General features: G+C 35.5%; 1 protein-coding gene across 10 annotated transcripts in view; it reads left to right on the forward strand.

Moving 5' to 3' along the window:
* The window catches only part of ANKDD1B (ankyrin repeat and death domain containing 1B), an 83410-nt gene extending 63406 nt beyond the window's left edge, over positions 1-20004 (forward strand). For 9 of the 10 annotated variants that reach the window (XM_074282307.1, XM_074282298.1, XM_074282301.1 and 6 more), the window contains 3 exons: positions 12840-13041; positions 13851-13982; positions 19286-20004. In XM_074282307.1, coding sequence (XP_074138408.1) covers positions 12840-13041; positions 13851-13982; positions 19286-19347 — 396 coding nt within the window. In that variant the 3' untranslated portion in view covers positions 19348-20004. The remainder of the gene's footprint in view (positions 1-12839; positions 13042-13850; positions 13983-19285) is intronic. The other variant, XM_074282300.1, reaches the window with a different exon arrangement.
* Positions 20005-26119: the final 6115 nt, after the last annotated feature.

Here is a 26119-nt window from a genome sequence, read left to right on the forward strand (position 1 = left end):
TATTGTGCTTCAGAGAAATGAGGAAGCTGGGATAGTAGCTATGCTCTGTTTTTTATGCTATTTCCTGCTTAAGTAGGTGGGGAAATGGAATTATTGCTTGAGAAATGGGTTTCTCTGGTCAAATGCACTTCTTAGCTAAATGGAGGTTAACCAGAAAACCATTACGGTTGAAAAACTCTTTCTAAAATATGTCAGTAACCGCTTTTAGTACTTACTACAGTAAGTGACCACTCTTAGAACTTACTACAATACAAGGAGCATGAATGAATGAATGAATGCATGAAACATAGATTACAGGTGGATGGCACAGTGGGTAGAGTGACCAGGCTAGAGGCAAGGAGACCTGAGTTCAAATTCCACTTTAGAGGTTTACTAGTTTTGTAACCTTGGGCAAATCTCTTAATCCCTGCTTGCCTCAATTCACTCATCTTCAAATGGGATCATAGCACCTACCTCTCAAGGTTGATTTTAGGATCAGTTGAGTTTATTTGTAAAGCACTTGATACAGAGATTTAAATGGCACATAGTGCTAAAATGTGAGGATCAAATGAAAGGATAATTGTAAAGAGCCTAGCCTAGTACGTAGTAAGTGTTAGATATTATTATTATTACTGCTTACTTTGTGAAAAGCACTGGGGACACAAGTGTAAAGGGAAGATAGTCCCTCCTCTCAAAGAGCTCACTTCTAGTGGGGGAGAAAAAAAAACACAGAAGGCATGAGCTGTAGCTCAGATGGGAAGGTTTCATGATCCTTAGGGCAACACAGCAAACAGAAGGTAATGTCTCTTCACAAATGTCATTTCTTCTTCCCCTTTCCCCGCCAGGCACATCACATCAGTTTCTGATACTGAACCAATTGACAGGGCCGAGCCCTTTGGCTGCAAGAACTTTCTTTTCTCTGCTTTCCATAGGTGTGGGTATGACATCTGTAAGAATGAGAGCCAGACTTTATCTCCACTCCCAGAGTGACTACCTTGGGCACTGGGCTGAAACAAAACTGGTGTCTTTGGAGAATAGGTTGGGGGAGGTGCTCCACTCCACATAATTTATACTTTCTCTGAGGATTGAGGATTTTGCATTTTCTCAGAGTCATCACTCTGGGCACAGAGCCCATTGCTTTATGGTCACAAATGGAGGGAAGCAGCATGGTCTCAGTGGCTAGACAGGCACCCAGCTTCAGGATCAGAAAGACTTGAATATAAAGCCTGAAGCTGACAGGGTGGCTGTATGACCTTGCACAGATTACTTAACTTCTCTCTGCCCATCCACCTCGTGCCCTAAAGTGCAGAACATTGGTAGACTGAATTTTCTCACTGGGAGTTCTCTATACTAACCAAATCATTGGTCTGGTTATCCTTCTCCCCAAATGATCCTCCTCTTATCTTTGTAAGATAGTTAAGTCAGAGGCAGCTAGGTGGCGCAGTGGATAGGGCACCAGCCTTGAATTCAGGAGGACTTGCGTTCAAATCCTGTCTCAGACACTTAACACTTCCTAGCTGTGTGACCCTGGGCAAGTCACTTAACCTCAACTGCCTCAATTAAAAAAAAAGAAAAGATAAATCAGGTACTCTTTATTATTATATAGTAATAAAATGTCATTTATCATACATTATTTATCATTATATATTTATATATTACACATGATAGAGATTTATTATTATGTTATATGATAGAAATTTATTATATATTAGAGATAATGTGAATTTATCATGTATTTATATATAATGTTAATATATTCATAATATATGTTTATGATCATATATTTATATGATATATATTCTGTATTATGATATTTATAATACATATGTGTACATACATGACAATTTATTTTTATATTAGATGTATTATTATTATTGATTTTATAGATAAGGGAGCTGAGATATGGAACAGTTAAGTCACATATCTAAAATTACAGTTAGTGAGGGGCAAACCTAGTTTTCTTGATTCTAAGACCTCCCGTTGCTTCTCATACAATTTCCCTATACAAGACTGTAACTATAAAGAGTAAAGGATTCTTCTCCTAGAAGTAAATATTCCCTCTTAGCCTGGAGCCCAAATCTCACATTTGAGTTTCTTTTGTTGTTGTTTTTCTTGTTCTTAAATGATGAAAGCTGCTGGTATGAGGTAGGCAGGGAGGGGGACTTCCAACAGAATTCCCAGACAATGCCCCAAACTGTCATTCCAAGATATGATTCAGCTTTTGATTCAAATGACTTATTCCTACTCTGAAGCTTCTTCCTCTGAAAACATTTTATTACAACTAGTAGAAGTAGTAGTAGCCAAAGGTTAGTTGTACAGTGGATAAAGCACTGGGTTTGGAGTCAGGAAGACTCAAGTCCCTGAGTTCAAATCTGGCCTCAGATGTGTGACCCTGGGCAAATAAGTTACTTAGTCATGTTTGCCTCAGTTTCTTCATCTGTAAAATGAGATGGAGAAGGAAATGGCAAACTCTTCCAAGATCTTTGTTTAAAAAAAAAAAACAAAAAAAACAAAATGAGGGGCAGCTAGATGGCACAGCGGAAAGGGCACCGGTTCTGAAATCAAAAGGTCCTGAGTTCAAATCCAACTTCAAACTCTTAACTTGCTGTGTGATTCTGAACAAGTCTCTTAACCCCAACTGCCTCACCAAAAAAGACCAAAAAACCCCCAATCAAACAAAACAAATGGGATCATGAAGACTTAGCAATGACTGAACAGCAGGCACGCTATCACACAAGAGAAACAAAGAACCATTTATTTAAAATAGTTTAAATAGTAAAGCTGGGGATGTCCATAAAGTCATCTACAAACATTGTGACATCCAAGCAAACTGCCATTGTCTCCTCCCAGCCCTTCTTTTCTCAATCCTTGGGAATCTAACTGGATCTTGACTTGCAGCCTCAGTTTAACCGAGGCAAGTTAGACGTGGGATGGCAATGTGCCTGTCATAGGTCAGAGTGTCTGCAGAATACAGAAACCACGGTTCAGCAGCTGAACATGCTCTCATTTCTGGAGAGGAGCTGATGGATTACACAAAAGCATCCAGGGACGAGTCAGAGGGTTTGGGGACTGCCTCAGCCCTGAAGTCTCAGTGCCCAGCATCCAATCTTAGCAGGCGAGGTGGAACTCTCAGGACGCCAAACCCTCAGCAGGACCACACCGTTTTAAAATTCCTGGCTTTTTGTCTTCCCCAGTTTCTACTAAGTCATTTTTTCAAAACTTTGTCTCTCCTGAGACCTGTTGGGTTGTTAATCATTCTACTCTTTACAGAAGTATAGCTAGGTTTGTGGGAAAGTTATTATTATTGCTAATACTAATAGCTTAATTTAGATAGTATAATTATATTATTAGTGTGTTTTATCCAGATCCAAATTTGTAAAGCATTTGAGCATATTGTCTGGGATATAGTAAGAACTTAATAAATGTCTGTTCTGTACTCCTAGGGCTTTAAGTTTTGAAAAGTACTTTGCTTATATAATCATATTTGGTCTTCACCAGAACTCTATAAAATTGATGTTATTATTAACCTCATTTTGTAGATAAAGAAACAAGGCTGAGAAAGGGTTAAATGATTTTTCCAGTCCCTACTAAATATCTGTGGCAGGATTTGAACTTTACAACATTATTTTGCCTTGAACTAAAGTTCTTTTTTCCTCTAAATAGTATTTTTTATTTTTCCAAGTACATGTAAAGATAGTTTTCAACATTTATTTTTGTAAAACTTTGTGTTCCAAATTTTTCTTCTTCCCTGCCTTACCTTTCCCTTCCCCAAGACAATAAGCAATCAAGTATAGGTTAAATATGTGCTATCCTTTTAAACATTGTTCCATATTGTTACATTCAAGAAAAATCAGACCAAAAAGGGGGAAAAAAAACCATGAGAAAACATAGTATTAAGCTTCCATCCATATTCAGTCTCCATAGCTCTGTTCTTGGGTATGATTGGCATTTTCCATACCAACTCTATTGGAATTGTTATGAATCTCCTCATTTTTGAGAAGAATGAAGTCCATTACAATTGATCATCACATAATCTTATAGTTGCTATTATGTATAATGTTTTCCTTTTCCTGCTCACTTCACATAGGTCTTTCCAGGCTTTTCTGAAATCAGCCTTCTCATTATTTCTTATAGAATAATAATATTCAATTATCTTCATATACCATGACTTATTCAGCCATTCCCCAAATGATGGGCATCTCTCAATTTCCATTGAACTAAAGTTCCTGAACTAAACTTAACTAGAACACATTTTTTAAAAATTTAGCTTATTTTTTATTCTGAACTTAAGCACCATCAAAAAAAAAAAAAAAAAAAGAAAGAAAGAAAATGTTCTCATATAAACACTGGAATGCAAAAAAAAATTACATATGAAACTATGAATCTCTATTTTGTTTGGCTTTATTTTTAACTATATAAAAATTTCATACATTACTTTCAAAATTGTCCTGCCTGTCTGTGACTTCTGAACTTTGGTCCCCTTCTGTGCATATTTTGAAATGTTTCAATAGGTTTTTTTTTTTTTTTTTTTTTGCATTACTATTGCTAACTTTCATTCCCTTAACTTCTTCTACCTAACTAAAAATAAGGAGAGGAAAAAAAAAAAAAAACATCCTTGTGACATTAAAAATTACACAAGAATTCAATAATAGGTACTGCAGCTAATTATTCTTATCAACAGAGAGGTATGTTAATAATCAGATTATTATATGCTCAGAATTGATTACATGGTCAGGATGGACACAATATAATTTTTATAGAGGGCACAAGGAGCCAGTAAAGATTTACACATCAAAGAATAGGGAGCAGAAGGTGAAGATCTGCATCAGACAAAAATAATAAACTGATCAGTAGACACTGGGAATATAGCTGGAATTTGCAGACTGACCATTAATCCTGGAGTTATAGTCACATGGCATTCTTGTCTTAAGCAACTGATAATAAAAATGATTCGGAACATCTCATTACCTGACCTAAAGTTAGATATCTCTACTAAATTCTGCAGACTCTGCCTAGCTAATAAAATGATCTGCTGCCTCAAGAAAATGGCAGCAATAATTTATATATTCTTTATAGGCTCCATAGTTAAGAGAAATAGAAAGTACTTCCCCTATTTCTCCCTTACTATATTGATTCTTTTTATCCTGCCTTTCTTCTTTTTTTCCTTAAAACTCTGAGAATACAAACAATCCACTCCCTGGTTGCATTTTTATTACTTAATTTTTTCAATAGCACTTGAAGATATTAAGGTGCTGAAAGCATAATTGTTTACTTTTTAGAATGTTAACATTATGATAAATGTGGAAATATGTTTAGAAGAATTGCACATGTTTTAACCTATATTGGATTATTTGCTGTCTAGGGGAGGGAGGTGAGTGAAAGGGAGGGAGAAAAATTTGGAACCCAAGGTTTTTGCAAGGGAGAATGCTGAAAAATATCTTTGTATTTTGAAAAAAAAACAAAACTATTATTTAAAAAATGTTACCATTATATCATCCTACAATCCCTTGCGATTTTAAAAATATTTTTAGGTTTCTCCTGCTTTTTGGATTTGTATTTCTACCTTGCTATTGTGTTTTCATTAGAAATGCTTCATTGAACATCTTTTAATCCATGAAAATTCCATTTCTCTACCTATTCCCATAGGATCATTCTCAGCTTTACTAGATAGGCTATTCTTAGTTATAAGTCTATCTCTTTTGCCTTTGGAATATTGTGATCCAATTTTTCTTCTAATTTATGGTAGAAACTGCTAGGTCTATGTGATACTAACTATAGTTCCTTGTTATTTGAAAGGTGTCTTTTTGGCTGCTTCTAGTATTTTTTCTTTGATGTGAGAATTGTATTTGTGGGACTTTTTCTTTTGGCATCCCTTTCAGGAAATGATAAGGGGAGGGGATTCTTTATATATTTTTACTCTGACTACTGGTTCTAATAGATCTGGCAATCTTTCTTTATTTCTTTAAATATAGTATCCCAAGAGCTTTACCACAGTTTTAAGCTTTGATAGATTCACAAAACATTAAGTTCAATAACTTCTCCCCCCCCCCCCCCAGGCTGGGGTTAAGTGACTTGCCCAGGGTCACACAGCTAGGAAGTGTTAAGTGTCTGAGGTCATATTTGAACTCAGGTCCTCCTGAATTCAGGGCTGGTGCTCTATCCACTGCGCCACCTAGCTGCCTCCAATTCAATAACTTTTAATAAAGCCCAAAACTTAAAATTGCTAAGACTTTTGGGATGCTCTTAAATCATGTTTCTTGACATGTTTTCCAGGTTAATTGTTTTTTATATAAGTTATTTTTACATTTTCTTTTATATTTTCAATCATAATTTTGTTCTAATATTTCTTGCTGGCTCTTTCCATTTGGTCTATTTTGCTTTTCAAGGAGTTCATTTCTTGAGTAAAGCTCACCAGATCCTATTCTAACTATTTGTTTTCCTTTTCATTCTTTCTTGAAGAGTTTTAATCTCATTTTTTTAGCTCTTGCTTCATTACCTCTGGGTATTCATGTAGTTCTTGTAAACAAATTCATTTTTTTCCTTTGAGACTCTTTGCAGTTGTTATGTAATTATTCTATCATTTTAAGGGACTTCTAGATTAAAAAAAATTTTTATAGTTTTATTTTTCTAAATACATCCAAAGATAGTTTTCAATACTCCCTTTGCAAAACCCTATGTTCTAAAATTTTCTCCCTCCCTCCCTTAGACTGCTAGCAATTCAATATAGGTTAAACATGTGCAGTTCTTCTAAACATATTTCTTTGTCATGCTGCGCAAGAAAAATCAGATCCAAAGGGAGGAAAACCAGAAAAAAAAAAAAGCAAACAAATAACAACACATCCAATCTCCATAGTTATTTCTATGCAGAAAGTTCTTTCCATCATGTCTATTGGAATTGGCTTGAATCACCTCATTGTTGAAAAGTCATCTCCATCACAGTTGATCATCACATAACCTTGATGTTGCTATGTTCAATGTTGTCTTGATTCTACTCATTTCACTTAGCGCGAATTTATTTATTTATTTGTTCGTGTAAATCTTTCCAATCTTTTCTGAAATTATCCCGCTCACCATTTCCTATAGAACAATAATACTCCTTTACATTCAAATACTATAACTTATTCAGCCATTTCTTTCCAGTTTTTTTTTTACCATTACAAAAAAAGGCTGCTACAAATATTTTTGTACATGTGGGTCCTTTTCCCTTTTCAAAAATAGTTTAATTTTGGAAAAGAATTATTGATAGAAGTCAATATTTTCTTTGAATTACTTATCTCTCCCTCTTTAGTTCCTGGAGATTTGTGTCTGTGCCAGGATCCATACCCTGCTGAACTTTTGGGTGAGATGGTTGCTTCTCCTTGGAAGCCCTTTGGCTGGATAAAAATGGAGAATAAGAGTTAGACCTGTGATTTCAATGGTATGGGTGAGGCTCAGGCAAAGAAACTCCCTGTATCAATGAAGATCAATACCTTCTTTTCAACCTGTAGAATAATTGCCAAGAGTACTGAGAAATTAATTACAGAGCCAACATATGTCAGAGGGAGGGTCTGAACCTAAGTTATTTTGATTCAAAGCCAGCTCTTTATCCACTATACCTCATTTCTCCTGAATGATTAAGTCTTTCCCTTACAATAAAGCTTCTGCATCTCATACTTTAATGAAAGTTTTTTTTAAATGACATAGCTTACCCTCATATATTTCTGAGAAACAGATGAAAGAAATATAGAAATTTCTTTTCATATAACAGTGAAATTCTGTGCTCTTGAGGACAAATGAAAGTTCCTAAAATCTGCTCATTTCCTTATTCTTTTATTTCCTCTATTTCCGCCTGGCCACTGCACTTGCTGACAACATGCTTTTTGGCAAGCAGACAGCTTTGTGTTCCTCTTGCAGTAGAAAATGAGAACTATAGATGAGGGCTTTGGAATCCCACCCTAGCTTTTTTAAAGAAAGCCAAAAGGACAGAATAGCTAAGCTGCCCCATTAGCCTTGACAGATATGACTAGTGGTACAAGTGCTATACTAAGAAAATAGAACTATTCTTGTTACCCAGGGATTCTCATTACAATAAAATTGTTTATTGCACAAAGGGTTTGGACAGAGCCATACTATACCTACCTTTTTTTTTTTTTCTTAATTTGTGTCTCTAAGAGGCAACTCTGTTATGTACTGAGTTTAAGTGACCAACAACATCTTAGAGACAGATGGACTTTTTGTGAATGAAACCTTTGGGATGAATTTTACAAGTGCTGTGGTTGAAAGAGCACTGGCCTTAGAATCAGGAGACCTGGGTCTTCCCTCTGATACTTTATTGGTTGTGGGATTACTTTGGAGTCTTACTTTTTTCACTTGTCAAATATGTATTTTAATAATATACTATCTCATAGTTGTGAGAAAATAGTTTTTATAAATCTTAGAGCATTTTATAAAGACGAGTTATTATTAAATATAAAAGACTTAGAAAAGTTTATGAAATGAGGTAGCTGTTTTGGAACCTTTAGTTTTCTGGGGATGGGTTAAAGCTCATAGATTTAGAGGTAGAACAGAAGGAAGGTGAGTATTCTTTTAAAATAGTGCCAACCCCTTTGGGATTTGGCATGAGGGCTCCACTGGGTCCAGACAGGTTAGAGTACTCTATCTAAAGTACTCAAGAGTACTGAATTTTCCCAATCAAGAGACTCTATCTATAGACCCACATACATTGACCAAGTTCAGTCCTGGGAGAACCTGGTCTATAGAGAGAGGACTCAAGACTCTTTTATTTTTATTTTTTTTAATAACAGCTTTTAATTTTTTAAGTATATGCAAAAATATATTTCTACATTCACCCTTGCAAAACCTTGTGCTCCAAATTTTCCTCCCTTCCTCAGCAAGTAATACAATATGTTAAATTTGTGCAGTTCTTCTATATGTAGCATTTATCATGCATTAGAAAAAGCAGATTAAAAAGGAAAAAAATGAGAAAGAAAAAAAAAAGCATGCAAAAAACACAAAAGGTGAAAATACTATGTTGTGATCTACATTCAGTCCCCACAATCTTCTTTCTGGATGCAGGAAACTCTCTCCATCACAAGTCTATTGGAATTGGCCTGAATCACCTTATTTTTGAAAAGAGCCATCAGATTCCTTTTTTTCATTGCCTCTGGCTCTTTATATTACAATCCTGTAGCCCTGGGGAAATAATTAAAAGTTTGGTTTTGATCTAGATCTACCATCTCCTCAAATGGAAAAGTGAAAAGTACTCAATGTACAAAGTACATTGAGCTATAGAACAGCTATTTATTTCTTCCATGCAAAAGAAATGCTTAAAACACAAACGTATGTATTGACGAAGACAAACAGGAAATATTAATTTACAATTGTTGTCATATTCTCTGGGGTGGTTGATAATTAAATGAGGCATTTTATGGACATACTGAATAGGTATTTATTTCACCTTTGGCTCCCTAAGGGCCCATGTCTTTCTAGTATTCAGGCCAGAGGTTGGGTTACTCTTATTGATGGTCATCATCTCCCTGAACAGGTATCATAGTAGCTGCAGGAGGTACTTCCCATATTATGACTAGCTCTGACTCAGAGGCCCAGGAATTCTCAACCTCTCAAACTCATAAAGTGGTCTCCAAGTCTATGCCTCTTCACAGGGTCACTATGTAGTCATCAGTGCTCAGGGAAAGAAACATAAGGCAGATGATGCAAAAGACCCAAAATTCAGCCACACAGTTCCCCAGCCAAGTGTGTGCTTAGTTGCTACATTGTAGTTTACATTTTACTCTTGTTAAAGGAAGTTACATGCCATACATTCTAGAGACTGTAAGGAAAGGAGAAAGCCCAGGAGGTAGAGTCACTTCTGTTAAGGTCTACTGATGGGTGGCCAAACCTAGCGTCTCTGACCCAGCTTTGAGATGTGTGTGTGTGTGTGTGTGTGTGTGTGTGTGTGTGTGTGTGTCTCAAAGTGCCCAACCCTTCAGCACTGATTCAGAACATGAATAGTCCAGAAGAAGTCCCGGGTCCTGTATTTGGTGTAGGAGGAATTCATCAGTTTGCTCCCCTTACACTTATCTTTGTCTAGTTGTCTTAAGGGTGAAGACAATAGGAGACTCTCTTGAAAGAAGAGATAAGGGAGGAAAGCAGAGTTGGAAAAAGTTGTGTGTGTGTGTGTGTGTGTGTGTGTGTGTGTGTGTGTGTGTGTATGTGTGTGTTCTTTAGCCTAAGACACTATAATCAGTCATATCCTTACCCCATCCCATATTTCTACCCAATAAGTTTTAGTGTACAGATTATATTCTTTTTTCCTAGATTAAGTTTCTAAAGATTGGCCCAATTTTCTGGAATGAACCATAGAGTCCAAATTTTGCTAATTCCAATATAGATCCAGGTGATTTGGTCATGATGGAAGAGGGATCCTGGCCCCTTGATAATCTTAGTTTTTAATTCTATCTCCCAGTTAATACTTTTTTCTATACAGCTTTTGTTTCTATTATTACTAACCTTTTATTATTTTCTTCCTAAAATAAGCAAAACCAGGTATGTTTATATATAGAGAGAGAATACGTAGAAAAAAAACCCCAACAGAAACCAAAACTAAAACCAAAAAACAGTGTCCTAGTGGATATAGAGCAGCCTTCAAAGCTACAAGTATCTGGGTTCAAGTCTCACTTTTTGAACTTGCTTGCTGTATGATTCTGATCCAATCACTTATGCTTTGGGGCTAGGCATTCCCAAGACCATAAATTGCAGAGAAGGTACTGAAGTATGTTGGTAGGGGGAGTTGCCTTATCTTGGAGTTTCCTATATCAATTAAAATCATTTTTATTCCCCATGCCCATCCCTACTCTATCCCCATGCCCGTATGCCATTTCCCTCCTTATTCCTATTCCTTGTTATTCAATTATTTTTCAGTTGTATCTGAACCTTTTGGGTTATTTTGGTAAAGTAGTTTACCATTTCCTTCTCTAGTTTTTATACAGATAAGGAAACTGAGGATTAAATGATTTGCCCAGGGCCTCACAGGTAGTAAAAGACTAGATTTGAATTCAGAAAGATGAGTTTTCCTGACTCTAGGCTGGCCTTCTATCTACTGGCATCCCTATTTAAAAAAAAGAGAGAGAGACCATTTCTGCCATTACATTCTAGTGGGAGGAAATGGGTACTCAGCTATACAAAATATATCCAAAGCAAATACAAAGTAATTTGGGAGGGAGAGAAAGGGCTCACAAGAGGACATGAAGAAAGGACTTTAGGTGTGATACTTGAGATGAATCTCCAAGGGAACTAGAGATTTCTCACAGGAACAAGCATAGAGGGAGAGCATTCCAGGCAGAAGTGGAGAGGGAATGACATATAGAGGGAACAGCAATTGGCTGTTTAAAGAAGGTTAAAGTTTTAAAAAGGTTAAAGGGGGGGGGGGGCGCTTATATTTTAGCCTTGAGGAAATAGAGAACTACTGAAAGTTCTTAATCAGGGGAGTGGCCTGGTCATACTTCCATTTTAGGAATCTCAATTTGGCAATTTATATGGAGTAAAGAGGAAGATACATGCAGTCCCCAATCCTCCTGGGTGAGAAAAGTAGGTTAAAATGTAATTGGAGGGGAATTAGGAACAGCCCCAGAGCTAGGAGTTCAAATCTAGCCTCAAACACTAGCTTTGTGAACCCAGGCACTTAACTCCAATTGCCTAAAAAAATTGTAACTGGGAAATATTTAATAAAATCATTTAAAATACAATGAAACATAAGATAATATTGAATTTGAAAGCTAAGTCCAATATTTGGTCCATTGGGATCCTTATCTAAGATTTTGTAGCCGTTTTTATATTGAAAACAGTGGTATGGACAATAGAAAGCCCAGGGACAAGGAAACCAATTAGGAGTTTGTTGCTATAGGCCAGGAGAGAGGTAATATTCCCTTTAGGCAGTCAATAATTCAGAATGCAACTTATATTTAAGACTCTCTTGAAAGAAAATCTATGACCCAGCAATCCACCCTATTCTCTGGATTTGTAATATGAGACTTCTTCCAGTTTTCTTGTAAAGGGGATGTTTAGGAGGGTTCTATTGAGGGACAGAAATTGGACTTGATCCCAGTACACAGTGATGCAGAACCCAATCTTGTTTCAGTTATTAAAAAACCAGTATCGGTTTCTCCCCCTCCCCAATGGATACCTAAGCATTGTGAGTAGAGAAAAGGGCTTAAATCTAGTTACTGGTTGAGTGCACTTGGTTGAGGTTTTCATTAATTTTGTTTTGAATTCTCTAGTCCTTCCTTTTCTCTTATGTAAGAAAAAGGTTTGGGAGAGATGGTTCCATTTTCTTTCCAGTTCTTTCTGTAATTCTTTCATTCCTACCCCCTCCTTCCCCTTCAGCCTTGTACTTTGTGACCTGGGAGAAGGAAAACAATAAATGAGCTCTTACAAGGTAACACCTGAGAAAAACTGCCCTGCCAAGGAAGGATTTCAAGATTCTTAAATTTGAAGAAAGAAAACAAATGAGAATTTCAAGGAGGAACAGTAAGGAGTGGGGAGAGAGTCCCAGTGCTGAAGGTTATCTGTGATGACATTTCTTTGGCTGACATTCTCACTCTCCCTGTGGGTATTCTAACATCAGTCAGGTCACTCTTGGGGTGGAAGCATGCAATTAAGAACTGCAGAATCTCTACATCTTGAGGTCAGACAGGCTATGCTTTATGTTTTTGTTAGATATGTTCCCCACATTCTAGATGATGAAAGCTGGTCTGAAGACAAATGGTTCTGAACAAATGACTTGGGCAGAACATTTATCTGTTTTATCAAGGGTGGAAAATACTCTGATTAGGCTATAAACATAGTACATCTGAAATTGTCTGTTATCTTTATTTTCAATTTAGGAACTTAAAGGAAGCAGCTATGACTCACCAATAGACTCTGCTCTGACATTCAAACAAGATCACAGTTTGGAGACGAAGCAGATCCGCTCTTGCCTTTGGAAATTGGCTTACCATCAACTTAAAGCCCAAGACTGGCGGAAGCTGGCTCGCTCCTGGGAATTTTCAGATGCACAGATCAAAGCTATTGAAGAACAGTGGTCAGGTAAAAACCCAGGAGAATTTATTAGAAATGGGAAGCAAGGAGTGATGAAACTAGAAATTTCTGATAAATTGCTGAAGACTGGCAATTAGCAGCTACTTTCATCCTATAAAACAGGAACAGAGATATCAATGTTTACTGTGGTTTTTAAGAATTTTTAGCTAGTGACCCTGGAGAATCTCCTTGAAAACAAACTTTGCAAATGTTTGTTTTTTTTTTAAATTTTTTTTTGAGTCAAATCATAAAAGCTCAAAAAGGAATTGATATTTCTGACCAAATAAATCCACAGTAGAATGAGTACCAAAAGAAACGCTCAGTTCTTAACTGCTTGTTCTGTGACTGGATAGTCAACAGTGATAGATAAATGACCACCTCAGAAACTGTAACTAAAGAATAATAAGTATTTCTTAGGCTACTCTATAGGATTAGATATCCTGGCCTTTCTGTTTTTTACAAAATGTTCTGCAGCAATCACTGAAAGACAATAATTCAAAGTAATTAAATGATTTAACTAAATTACATTTGCCAGAATTAAAAAACATAGACTGGTTTCCGTTCATTATCTTGGATTTTATATATGTTTGTGTGTTACTACAATCTGTGGCCCATTACTGCTACAGGAAAACAACTGTAGTTACATAGACTGGATTCAGTCTTGATGGCTCACGTACCCACACAGGGTGTTCTTGGTAATGTCATAACTTTGACCAGAAAAATGAATGAATGTGCATATGCAAAGAAAAAGAGAATTTAGCAAAAATGAAGATCTTTCATTAAAAGAAACATCAGATAATTCCATATGTGTTATATAGGAAATGAAAGCTCTTGTGAGCATGGCTATAGAATGCTGCTCATCTGGTTGCATGGACTACTGATAAGACATGAGAACCCCATGAAACACTTGTATGAAGATCTGGTAAATGCAGGATTCCCAGAACTAGCAGGTGAGCAAAGACATATTTTTTTAAACAAATAATTTTCACTGTCCTGTCTTGCTTCAATATCCTGCAGGTGAATTCTTGTGTTCACAGAGGACAGGGGCAAGAATTACTGTCACTAAGGCAGTATACTACAATGAAAAGGGCATTCATGTAGGGACCATTATCCCCCCACCCCCAGATTTGCTAGCTGTGTAAGGGCCAGCCACTTAATGTCCCCAGTTTCCTGGCATGTAAAATCAGATTCTGTAGCCTCTGAGGTCCCTTTCAGCTTGATGATGTCCCGACCCAGCTTCAGATATTGACTCTAACACTAGGTGTTACATAATCCTTCTTCTGTAAAATAGAGGTAATTATATTTGAGCTGGCCATCTCACCAGGTTATCGTCAAGAAACTTGTAAGACTTCAGACCAGGACTTGTTAATTAGAGGAATAGTTCTACTGTACCATCAGCTATGTTATTATGAGAATTGCCTTGGTGTATAGGATAGTTTTCATTGTTCCTTATCAATGGCAGGAGGGGGCAGCTAGGTGGCGCAGTGGATAGAGCACCAGCCCTGAATTCAGGAGGACCCAAGTTCAAATCTGGTCTCAGACACTTAACACTTCCTAACTGTGTGACCCGGGCAAGTCACTTAACCCCAGCCTCAGAAAAAACAAAAACAAAAACAAAACAAAACAATGGCAGAAGGAGAGAAGACAAGTTATCTTTAAAATTCTTCCAGATCTAAATCTATGACCTTATGATTGTCTTTAGTCAGATAGAAATGAAATGGAGATAGACATTATCCCAATAGAGACTCTATTTACAAATAGTCAGGTTCACAGTCCACCTTGATAGGGTATCCATGATGATGACATCATAAGATTCCTTATAGCATATATTTCATGCTTCTCAGTTGATGATGTCATACATTCCATGCTGATGACATCATAGATTCCCTATGATATATTGATCATTCATGCTTCTTTCAGGGCTTTATGGAATGGTCTTTCTCATGTAATAGGTACATTGAAGCTTATTAGTAAATTCAAAGTCATTGTCACAAGATGTGGGGTCATCACCATTCCACTAAGGAAAGCCTGGATGAATTGAGGGACTGATCCAATATCTTGTCTTGGGTAGTGCTACCAATGGTACAGGTGGATATTTCATGAGAAATTTAATTGTTTCTACCCTTCAGCCAAACTGTCACCCTGCCAGTAGTAATATTATCGTCACCAGTATTGATTTTAATCCATTCCATCCCATCCCACACAATACTTTTCGTTTTTCTGTGCTTTCTGTTTCCATATATTTTTAACCTCCACATATCAGAATCAAAAATATTTTCTTTAAAAAGAGGGTCTACAAAGTGTACAAAATGTTTGCAGCCTCTCTTTTTGTAGTGTCAAGGAACTAGAAATCGGGTGGATGCCCCTCAGGGAATGGCTGAATAAGATGGTATATGAATGTAATGTTCATGAACTGATGCTGAGTGAAGTGAGCAGAAGCAGGAGATCATTGTACTCAGTAAGATTATGTGATGATCAATGTGATGGATTTGGCTCTTCTCAGCAGGGCACTGATTCAAGATAATTCCAATAGACTTGGGATGGAAAATGCATTCAGAGAGGCAACTATAGAAACTGAATGTGGATTGAAGCATATTATTTTTTACCTTTTTTGTGTGTTTGTTTGCTTTTTCTTTCTCATGATTTCTTCCCTTTTGGTCTGATTTTTTTTGCACAATATGACAAATATGGAAATATCTTTAAAAGGATTGCACAATTAAAAAAAAATAAGAAGATTTGAAGGTACTGGACATAGCATTAACTAACTTCACCAAGACTAAAATGGATAATATCTAGACTCAGACTTTTACAAGCTGGCTGGATCTGGGCAAGACATTTAATTTCCTTCATTCTCTTTTCCTACATTTGTAAAATGGATTAACAATGGGGAAGCTACCTTATGAGGTTGTAGACAACAAATGAGATAATATAACATAAAGCACTTTGTAAATCTTAAAGAGATATAGAAATGGTATTTATTGTGATGATTATGATGATGATGAAATGACTAATTATCAGTGTGGGAGTCATTTCTAAATCATCTGTGTAGCCATGACATTGACAAGTTAAAAGAAAATCAATAATATGTTAGAAGGATAAAGATGAAACTACATTATATACAATTTCTACAGCTTCAGTCTGGCCTATTCAAACAGGATATTAATGTCAAAACATAGAAAGACTATGATTCTGGTAATCAGTTCTTTCAGAAATTAACTGATATAAATAAATCACCAAAATGAAGTGCATGATCAGAAAAGTTGGTGACCTACTCATATTTCATCATAGTTTCAGTACGCTCATACTCTTGGAATGTTAAAAGATTTATTTAGTATATCATTTAGATTTTGGCAGAGCCTAACAAATAATAGGTTCTTAATGAATGCTTGTTGAATTGAATTAAATCCTGTGTAGAAAATCTATTAGAGAATATAAAGGAGAGATAGATATATTAGATGTTGATAAATTTCAATCTGCACTGATGGGTCCAAGAGTATTCACACTGTGATACCATGGATTCCTCAGAAGCATACACTTCATGCTTCTCAGCTGATGTATTTCAGTGCCTTATGGCATGGGTTTCCTCACATAACAGTCTCTAGTTTTATTTTTTATTTTTTGAAGAGTCTTAGAGAATTGCCTGAACCACTAAAAAGTTTGCCCAGGGTCATCTGACTATGTATCACAGGTATGACTTTCTGATCTCAAGGCCAGTTGTCTATCGACTATGTCTTATTATTTCTCCCCAATAATAAAGAATTAACCTAATGTCCTGCTATATCTTAGTCAAGCATAGCTTTATTCCTATTTTATAAGGAAGAAAGTATTTAACAAAGACACGGATCTCAAGCCTCTGTGCAAACACTGTGAAGGAGCTTCTTCATGAATTAGCATTAAGAACTTTTTATTACCTTTTGAGAAAAGAAACAAACAAAAAATCACACCAAAGAGATACAAAATTAAATGGAGTTGAGTCATTGAGGTTCAATGCATTTTGGGAGAATATTCTGAGAAAAATGTAAAATATTAATGAGTAAATGGTTTTTGACAAATTAGCCATCTCCAATTGTTTTGCCTGAAGGCAGCAAGATTTCCCATGGGAAAACACTTTCCTTTAGTTCTTCAGGATAGCAATCTCTACTTTACTCATAGTTCTTTGCACTGATTCCAAACTTCTTGAGGCACAACAACAAAGTGATAGACTTATAATTTATTAGGACTAGAATCCTCATTCCACATTACAGATTAATAGGCTTTTGTGGGTGAGGCAGAGAATTACCCATAATGGGCTAGGTGTTTTATGAGGAAATGCATTCTTTGTGTGTGCCAAGGAGGGAGTGCAGAAGCATGAGGATCATATGACTCTTCAACTTTTGCCAAAGCTCTGGGAAAACATTGACATGTTGGGAAAGCCTTTTCTTTTCCTTGTTGCCCATTCATCTGTGTAAGATTAATTCTAAAATCAGACTACATAGGAGTGTACTGGTAAATATTTTATAACCTTCTCATATGATAAACCTTTAAAATTAATCTGCATTATTATCTTCAATCTAGAAATTAACAAAACAATAAATGAAACTGATTTTTCACTTTGTTGATTACCAAGGTACAAGTAAGTGCTCAAATCGAAAATTTAGGAATTGGTTCTCCCAGCAGTTTTGAGTTGGCTCAAGCATACCCCTAGATATTCCTAAATTGGGAGCATTCATAATATTTTTTTCCTTAATCATATCCCCTATAGTTATTCCTAGAGTAATGATTGATAAATCCAAGTTAAATAAAACCAAAGAGCTATAAAGCTTGTTTGTAAGAAACATCTTAAATAATTCTAATGGCTGATTTACTATTAGATATAACAGAATAATAATGATTTACACAATGCTGCAAGGTTTACAAAACACTTTATATATATTATCTTATTTGATCCTTACAACAAGTCCTATCATTATCTCTGCTTTGCAGTTTCAGAAACTGAGGTTGAAAGAGGTTGAAGTACTTGTCCAGGGTCATACAGCTATGAAATGTCTTAGACAAATCCAATACTGTATCCATTATCCAATTCAAACTAATAAACATTTACTAAACACCTACTGTATGTCAGGCACTATGCTAAACACCAGGGATATAATTAACAAAAAGAAAGTCTTTGCTTTCCAGAACCTGACAATCTAATGCACTATACCGAGCTGCCTCAATCTGGCTTTTCTCATCAGCCATTCTGGTTGACAGTGGGGTGGATTGGTTAGGTATTTGGGTCCTTCACCATAATTTGGTGAAGTTGTTGCAGAATTTTCTTTGTGAATCCTATATGATTTAGAGTTATGCAACAAAAAGTATCACATGGTAAAATTTTAAGAAAGGCTTTTGAGTTTGCCTCTTATAAAACCAGGGATGCTCTTACACTCATGTTGATAATCTATAACTAAGTAAGGACAGTGTTCTGGCCCAGACCTGACTTAGGCTGGTCTAGGAATTCTGATTTGGGATTATAACAAAATGAAAATTTGTAGCCTTTCTAATGTTAAAAAGAAAAAAAAAGATCTGGGGCATCTAGGTGGTGCAGTGGATGGAGCATCAGACCTGGAGTCAGGAGGACCTGAGTTCAAATCTTCCCTTAGACACTTAACACTCCCTGGCTATGTAACCCTGAGCAAGTCACTTATCCCCAATTTCCTCAGCAAAAAAAAAAAAAAAAAAAAAAAAAGTTTGCTTAATCACAGCAAGGGAGAATATTCATCAAGGACATCATATCAGTTAGGTCAATGCAACTTTCCTGTCTCCATATTTACCACAGTAGAGAATCTGAGTAATGGTGCATAAAGCTCAAAGAGCTCCTGATTCTTCTTGTCTAGTTTTTTTATAATTAATTCTTATAAACTGCCTTAGTTCCTTGAGCCAATTAAGTCTCAAAGCTCATTTCATTTTTTTTTTAGGGACAAACTGACAGCATAAGTGGAAGTAATCTTAGAATATGTGGCTCTTCCCCTAAATAGAAATTATACTTGTCAGAATCAGATTGGTTAAATGTCAATGAATTAATGAAAGCCTTCCCCCTCCCCAGTTTTATTTTGTATCAAGTTGATGAACATATCTTTGCAATTTTTTCTGTCATGTAAGCTAGACAATAGAACATTTAAAATTTTTGTTAATATATTAATTTTTACAGCAAGTCTTTAATAAAATGTGATTTTTCAATGTGTTTTTAAAATTATTCCAGCAACTTATCTCTAATAAAAGTATTTTTGTTTTCCAGAGAAGATCCGACAACTACAAAATAGTACAGAGGCAAGCTCTAAGAAATGTACAATTTCATAACCTCTTGAAGAGAAATAATGTATATTTTTCTTTGACCCAGTAATACAGTTTCTAGGCTTAGATGATGAGATCAAAGAAGAAAAAGACTCAGATATAAAAAGTATTTATAGCAGATCTTTTTGTAGTGACAAAGAATTGGAAACTAAAAGAATGACTGAACAATTGGGAAATGGCTGAACAAATTATGCTATATTTATATAAGGGAAATTATTGTGATATAATAAATGATACAGTTTCAAACAAACCTGAGATTTTTATGAACTGAAGTATAAGAATAGAATCACAAGAACTGATAACATTTCAGTGAAAAACAACTTTGAAAGACTGATCAGTGCAATGACCAACCATGATTCCATAGAAATGATGATAAAGTTTTCTATCTACCTCTTGATAGAAAGGTGGTAAAGTTAAGATATAAAATTACATATCTTTTCAGACATGGTTAATGAAGTAATTTGTTTGGCTTGACTATGCATATTTTACTTTTATTATGATTTGGGAAGTTGTGGGATATGGGGAAAAAGAGGGGGAGATGTAGAAAGTCATTTAGTTTGGTGTTAAATTCAGAATAAAACAAAATAAAGTGTTATGGTAATTACAAAAACTTAAAATTGTCCTAGCACTTTTGGAACAACTATAAACACTTTTTTTTTTTTTTTTTTTTTTTTTTTTAAAGAAAAATTATGTAGGAATTATCTTATCTAGAATAGTGCTATAAAGGTTTTTGGGAAACAACCTAATTTCCCTTTACCTCTGGGGACAATGAGACCAAGATCCTTTAACAGAATAAGAAAAGGAACAATATGGTTTCTGTTCATCCCTTTCAGCATTTGTTTTTATTTTAAAAGAATATTCAGGGAGAATAACTGAAATTAAAATAATTTAAGTTCTCATGTTAAATTACATGAAGTACTCATTTTCTTTTGGTAGAAACTTATCTGGGTAAAATATGTTAATAATCAGGCTAAAGATATGCAAAACCAAATAAAAACAATAACGATATGAACCAGAGCATTGATACTACATTGTTGAAAGTTAATAAATATTCTTTTTAAAATTGGTTTAAAAACTCAGATTGTTGGTAAATGTTATGACTAGTTAGGACCTGGGGGTTATTTTTTCATTTGTTTGTTTAACTTACTTGCAGAATGAAATATATATGTATAATTACAAGCCCTGACTTTGTAAACTATTGGTCCTTTATTTAATATTTAAAGTGAAACAACAGTTTATCCTGATTACAACCTGTAATTTTTTTGACTTATTCTGAGCCCTTCAGAGGAGCTAGCTGGGACCTTCCCATTTTGGCGCCCGAATAGGGACTTGAACCCTGGACCCTCAGATTATGGGTCAGATTATTTTACATACCACTGGCATACCTTTTAATCCGCAAGGTCAGGCAAGAGTAGAGAGAAGAAACAGAGACATTAAGACACTCCTCCAAAAACAAAAGAAAGGGGGAGCCACAGGTAACCCTAGAGAACTTCTAAATTTAGTTCTCTATACCATTAATTTTCTAATTTTTGACAAAGATGCACTGGCTCTGGCAGACAGGTTTCATAACCCACCAGAAGGGCAGGGTCCAGTGCAAGCAGCTCCACTGTCCTTAAATAATCGCCAGGTGATGTGGAGAGACCCAGAAAGTGGTAAATGGAAGGGACCAGATAGGTTAACTGCTTGGGAGAGAGGGTTTGCTTGTATTTCTTCAGATGGAGAAGGAATCAGTTGGGTGCCAATGAGTCACATTCTCCTTGTCCATCAGAGAGAGACAGAAAAAGAGAAAGACCTCAAAACAAAGGAGAAAATCAAAGAAACATCTGACACTGAAAGCACATGGCTAATAAGAAGACTGTTAAAGAACTTTAAAACCAGCCAGAATCCTTGGATTTCCTAACACAAGATGAGACTAATGGACAATGGACTTATGGACATTTATAAATTCTCAATTTATGATTATTTGATCATGTTGTTACATACTTCTAGTATGTATTATGTTACTATGTTACTATGTGTTTATGTAATTTATGTAATTATTTGTAATACCTCCCGTATTGATGGATTTATGTTTCAAGGTCATGACCACCCTATGTTCTAAATCAAAAGAAAGGGAGAGATGTTAGGTTCTTACTAAGTCGGTACTTAACAATTCTCTAGTTCACACCTTTGGTTCCGGCCTTTAAGGGGAGTTTACCCCTTTGAACTTCTGAGGAGGAGTTTACATATGAAAAGGAGTTTACACAACCTTTAAAAAGAGCAAGTTCATTGGTTGAAGTAATTTTCCCACAAGCCCTTGAGTCCTCACACACCCATTCTCTGGGAGGATAAAAGAAGACAACATTGAGCAAGGAGTTAGTCTACTCTAGGACAGAGTTGGGATGGCTCTCTGGAGGAAGAAGAGTCTAGTATGGGATTGAGTTGAGATAACAGATCTCCTCCCAGAGAGCGATCGGCAGTTTCTGGAGACAACAGAACATTACATTTTGGTGTCCACAACGTGGGGCAAGGACTTTTGCTTATCCTGACAAGGACTTATTCTGAGCCCTTCAGAGGAGCTAGCCAGGACCTTCCCATTTCTCTACTTTAGAAGCATACTTCTAAATCATATCATTATGATATAAATTTAATCAAATGAATGAAAGAGGAAGTCACATATCATTTATCTTAATTTCCCCAACAAAAGAAGAAATGAATAGTGATCAAGCAAACTGGTTTCCTCCTGCAGCAAGTAAGATTACATATGTCAAAATCATATGCTATCAAATATGATACAGGCATATAGGCATGGTGTTAATATAATTTGCAATAATGTTATTAATATAATCTGGTCAAGTTCAATCAATATAATTTACCCTTTTCTTTCTTAATGTATAAAGTCCAGTCTAGCTACCTGGAGGCCTCAGGGTCAGCCAGAGTCAGGATAAGCAAAAGTCCTTGGTTTTTAGGAGGAGAAGTGAAAGAGATGGACAGAACTGCCACAAGCTCTTCACCAACTTTCCTTCTCCTGCTCCTCCTGCAAAGTGATTCTGACTTGTCTCACTCCACCCCCTAATATACTCCAAAAGATTGAGCCAGCACAGAATAGTGAGAAGGGCCATTTTTCCAAACACATGCTAATAGAGTATTGTCCAATAGGTAATTGAGCCTTAAGTGCTTGGTTGTCTAATTCCAGTGCTCCTATTCAGAGTTTCAGTCCTTTACACTAATGTTGTTCCAGTGCAACTAAAATCCCCCTGTAATACTGTTTTTCCTAATGTCAGAGTTGTGTGGAATTAATATTAGATTCATGTTGTGGACTACGATGTGAGATACTTTGGGTCACTCAGAGAATAAGGAACCAAGCACCAATGGTACCCAGAACAGAATATCATACATTAGTGGTGACTTGTTATGGATAGGCTATAGTAGGATTATTCTCCTGGACTATATATATACTATACTTCCCCTTATTCATAGACAGGGTGCTTCCCAATGAAGTTTTAGATTACATTATCTTTTTTTTTTTTTTTTTTTTTTTTAGCTTCTATTTACATTATTATCACAGTAGAATGGTTGGATCAATTCATAGGTGCATTGACATTGTAATTATGCTTGTCTCTCCCATTCTTGTGTCCTCTGCAAATTTGATAAGCTTGCTTTTAATTAAATCATTGATAAAATGGTTTAAAAGCACAGGATTAAGTCACTAGAGACTACCAAGTTGACATTGAATGATTAATGACTATTCTTTGGATCTAGCTATTCATCCAACTTCAAAACCGCTTAACATCAATTAGCTCAAGGGTAAGCAAACTAGAAACTGGGGGGCAAATCTAGCCTACACTTATTTTTGTATGCATCTTTTATTTTAAAAAATGTAAAAAGCACTTAACTCATGAGCAATATACAAATAGGTTGTGGGTTGGATTTAGCTCATAGGTCCTAGTTTGATAACTCTGATCTAACCTACATATTTCCATTTATACCCCAAGAACAACATGGGATCATTTGTCAAATCCTTTGCTAATATCTAGGTAAAAATATGTTTACAACAGTCTCTTCATTTACCAGTTTTCCAACCATGTCAAAAAAGGAAAATGAGTTAATCTGGAGTGACATGTTCTTGATCAAACCAATTTTTTGATTATTGATGAGGTTCAAGAAGTCATGAATGCATGGAGTGGTTTGGAATGAATTCACAGACTCAAACCCATCTTTCCATTAAGGAGCAAAAGCTTTATTAAGATGTTTAGTAAGCAAGCAAAGTTCCTGAAGAACCAGGGGAAAAAAAAAAAAAAAAAAAAAAAAAGGTTGAGAGGTCTTTTTAAACCATGCAAAAAAAGCCTTGGGGTTCACACCTCTACTTTGATTTTCTGATTGTACACAATTGAAGATAATCTTGTCAATACCCCTAAATTTGCCCAAATAGATACTGGGTTGCTAGAAACTTTTATAGATGCTTCTTTCCACTCCTCTTCATTTTTTTTCCTCTTTTTTTTTTTTTTTTTTTTTTTTTAAATCTTTTGCTCTTGTTTAGTCATATAGTATTTTTTCCATCCAACATGATGTTTTTTTTGTTTTTTTTTTTGCTTCTGAAGACAATAATGGTAAAATCCTTTAACAGAAGGAAAAAAAGGAACAGTATTGCTTCAGTCCATTCCTCTCACCATTATTTAAAAAATATTTTTTAAATTTAAATTTAACATTTAAATTTTAATTAAGTTTAAAATTAATTTAATTAAAATTTAATTTTAACTTTAATTTTAATTTTACTTTAAAAATTTTAATTTTTAATTTAAAATTTCATTTATTTGATTAAATTTATATCATTACATAATGATATGATTTAGAAGTATGCTTCTGTAATGCTGGAGAAACTGAGCAAGATAGAGATTAGAGAACAATTCCACAATTTATTTAAAAAGGAGAGATTTACTGGGACCAATTGGATCCATGGTTTGGTCCCAGGGCTGATTGAGACTATCATCTCAAAGAATCCAGCCATGAATGTCCGATAAAAGATTCTTCTATAATGTAACAAGAACAATGACATAATGGGGGAGGAACCTTGGATGAGGATGACCTAATGGAGGCAGGCATAATGGAGGGAGGTACTGGAGAGGCTCCTGATATTCTAATGATGTCTAAAATGGATAAAGACCTTTATCCCATCAAACATTAAGAGGGGGGAGGAGGCAGCTAGGTGGCGCAGTGGATAGAGCACCAGCCTCGAATTCAGGAGGACCTGAGTTCAAATCTGGTCTCAGACACTTAACACTTTCCTAGCTGTGTGACCCTGGGCAAGTCACTTAACCCCAGCCTCAGGAAAAAAAAAAAAACACACAAAAATAAAACATTAAGAGGGAATGATTATAACCTGAGGCAGAGTAACTGAATAGGACAATTGGGGAAACTGGGTCAGGACATTAAAAGGGAACTGTGGCATAACACTTCTAAAATAGAAAACTATCAAAAAAATCTTATTCCAGGTTGTAATCAGGATAAACTGTTGTTTCCCTTTAAATATTAAATAAAGGAGCTATGGTTCACAAAGTCAAGGCTTATAATATATATATATATATATATATATATATATATATATATATATATATATATATATATATATATATATATATATATATATATATATATATATATATATATATGTATATATATAAGTAATTTTTAAATATTTTAATTTTAATTTAATTCCTCTTTGTTTCAAGTTCTATGCCACTACTTGGGAAAGGCAAAACTTGAAGGATATAGTTTATCTGGGTCAGGTGACTTGAGCTTGTTAAAAACAGGCACTCTCATTATTTAAATATTTACTTTGGGATCCTCTACCTATTGGTTATATTTTGGGGGTTTTATCTAGCTCAAAGATTATTATCCTTGAAATAGAAAACAAGAGTTTGAGGGGTGTGAGAATTGAGGGTTGAGAGATCCCCTAATAGCAATGGAATCCCCCTTGGCCAGTGGCAGGCTTTGCAGAAAGAATTTGCCAACCCCAATGAATACAGGCTTGAGGTTTGTGGCAAGAATAGATTTATGATATTATATAAGAAAATAGTAGGCTAAGAAGACTTTCTTAGGCGGTAAGCTCTTGATTAGGAATTAGCAGAGTTGGATTGACAAGCTTTCAGTTTTATCAGGTTTGTCCTGGCCCCAAACTGGGGAGCAGTTTGAGAAACTGACTAATCTTAAACTCAATAGAGGAGTTGACCTGCCCCAGACCCAGATTTTCAATTGAATGAGATTACTTATCTAGGAGTTTCCCTTAAGAATGGGTATGGCTCCTCCCAGAGGCCAGGTGGATTTGAGAGTCAGGAGCACCTTTCCCCCAAAGATTCCTTTCTTACCCTTCCCCCCAAAGGGGGGAACATCACACACCCCCAAAGCTTAATGGGCACATAGTTTATATCAAGTTGAATAATTCATCAATTATCATTCTACCAACTCCAAATAGTTATCCAATTCATTTGACCATTCTTCCTCAAATAATTAAGATACTTTTTGTTTTCTATAATTCTTTTCACTTGGCTCAGCTTTTCCTAAGTTACTAGAACCTCTGACACAATTCTAACAGGACTATGTTATGTTTCTATATTAATGTTAACTCATTGTTCCCCTCAATAGATTTGTCTTTAAATTTCATTCTTGAATTTTTCCCCCTGCTTAGACTGTCTAGAATTGTAACTTTTAGATTGTAGGATTCCATTTTACCCTGAGCTAAAGATTCAAATTAATGGATGCTTGAAATGACTATCTGAAAAGGTTGCAGGGCTATAAGTAT

This window comes from Sminthopsis crassicaudata, chromosome 1 (genome assembly GCF_048593235.1).
Source record: "Sminthopsis crassicaudata isolate SCR6 chromosome 1, ASM4859323v1, whole genome shotgun sequence".
Taxonomy (NCBI): Eukaryota; Metazoa; Chordata; class Mammalia; order Dasyuromorphia; family Dasyuridae; genus Sminthopsis; species Sminthopsis crassicaudata.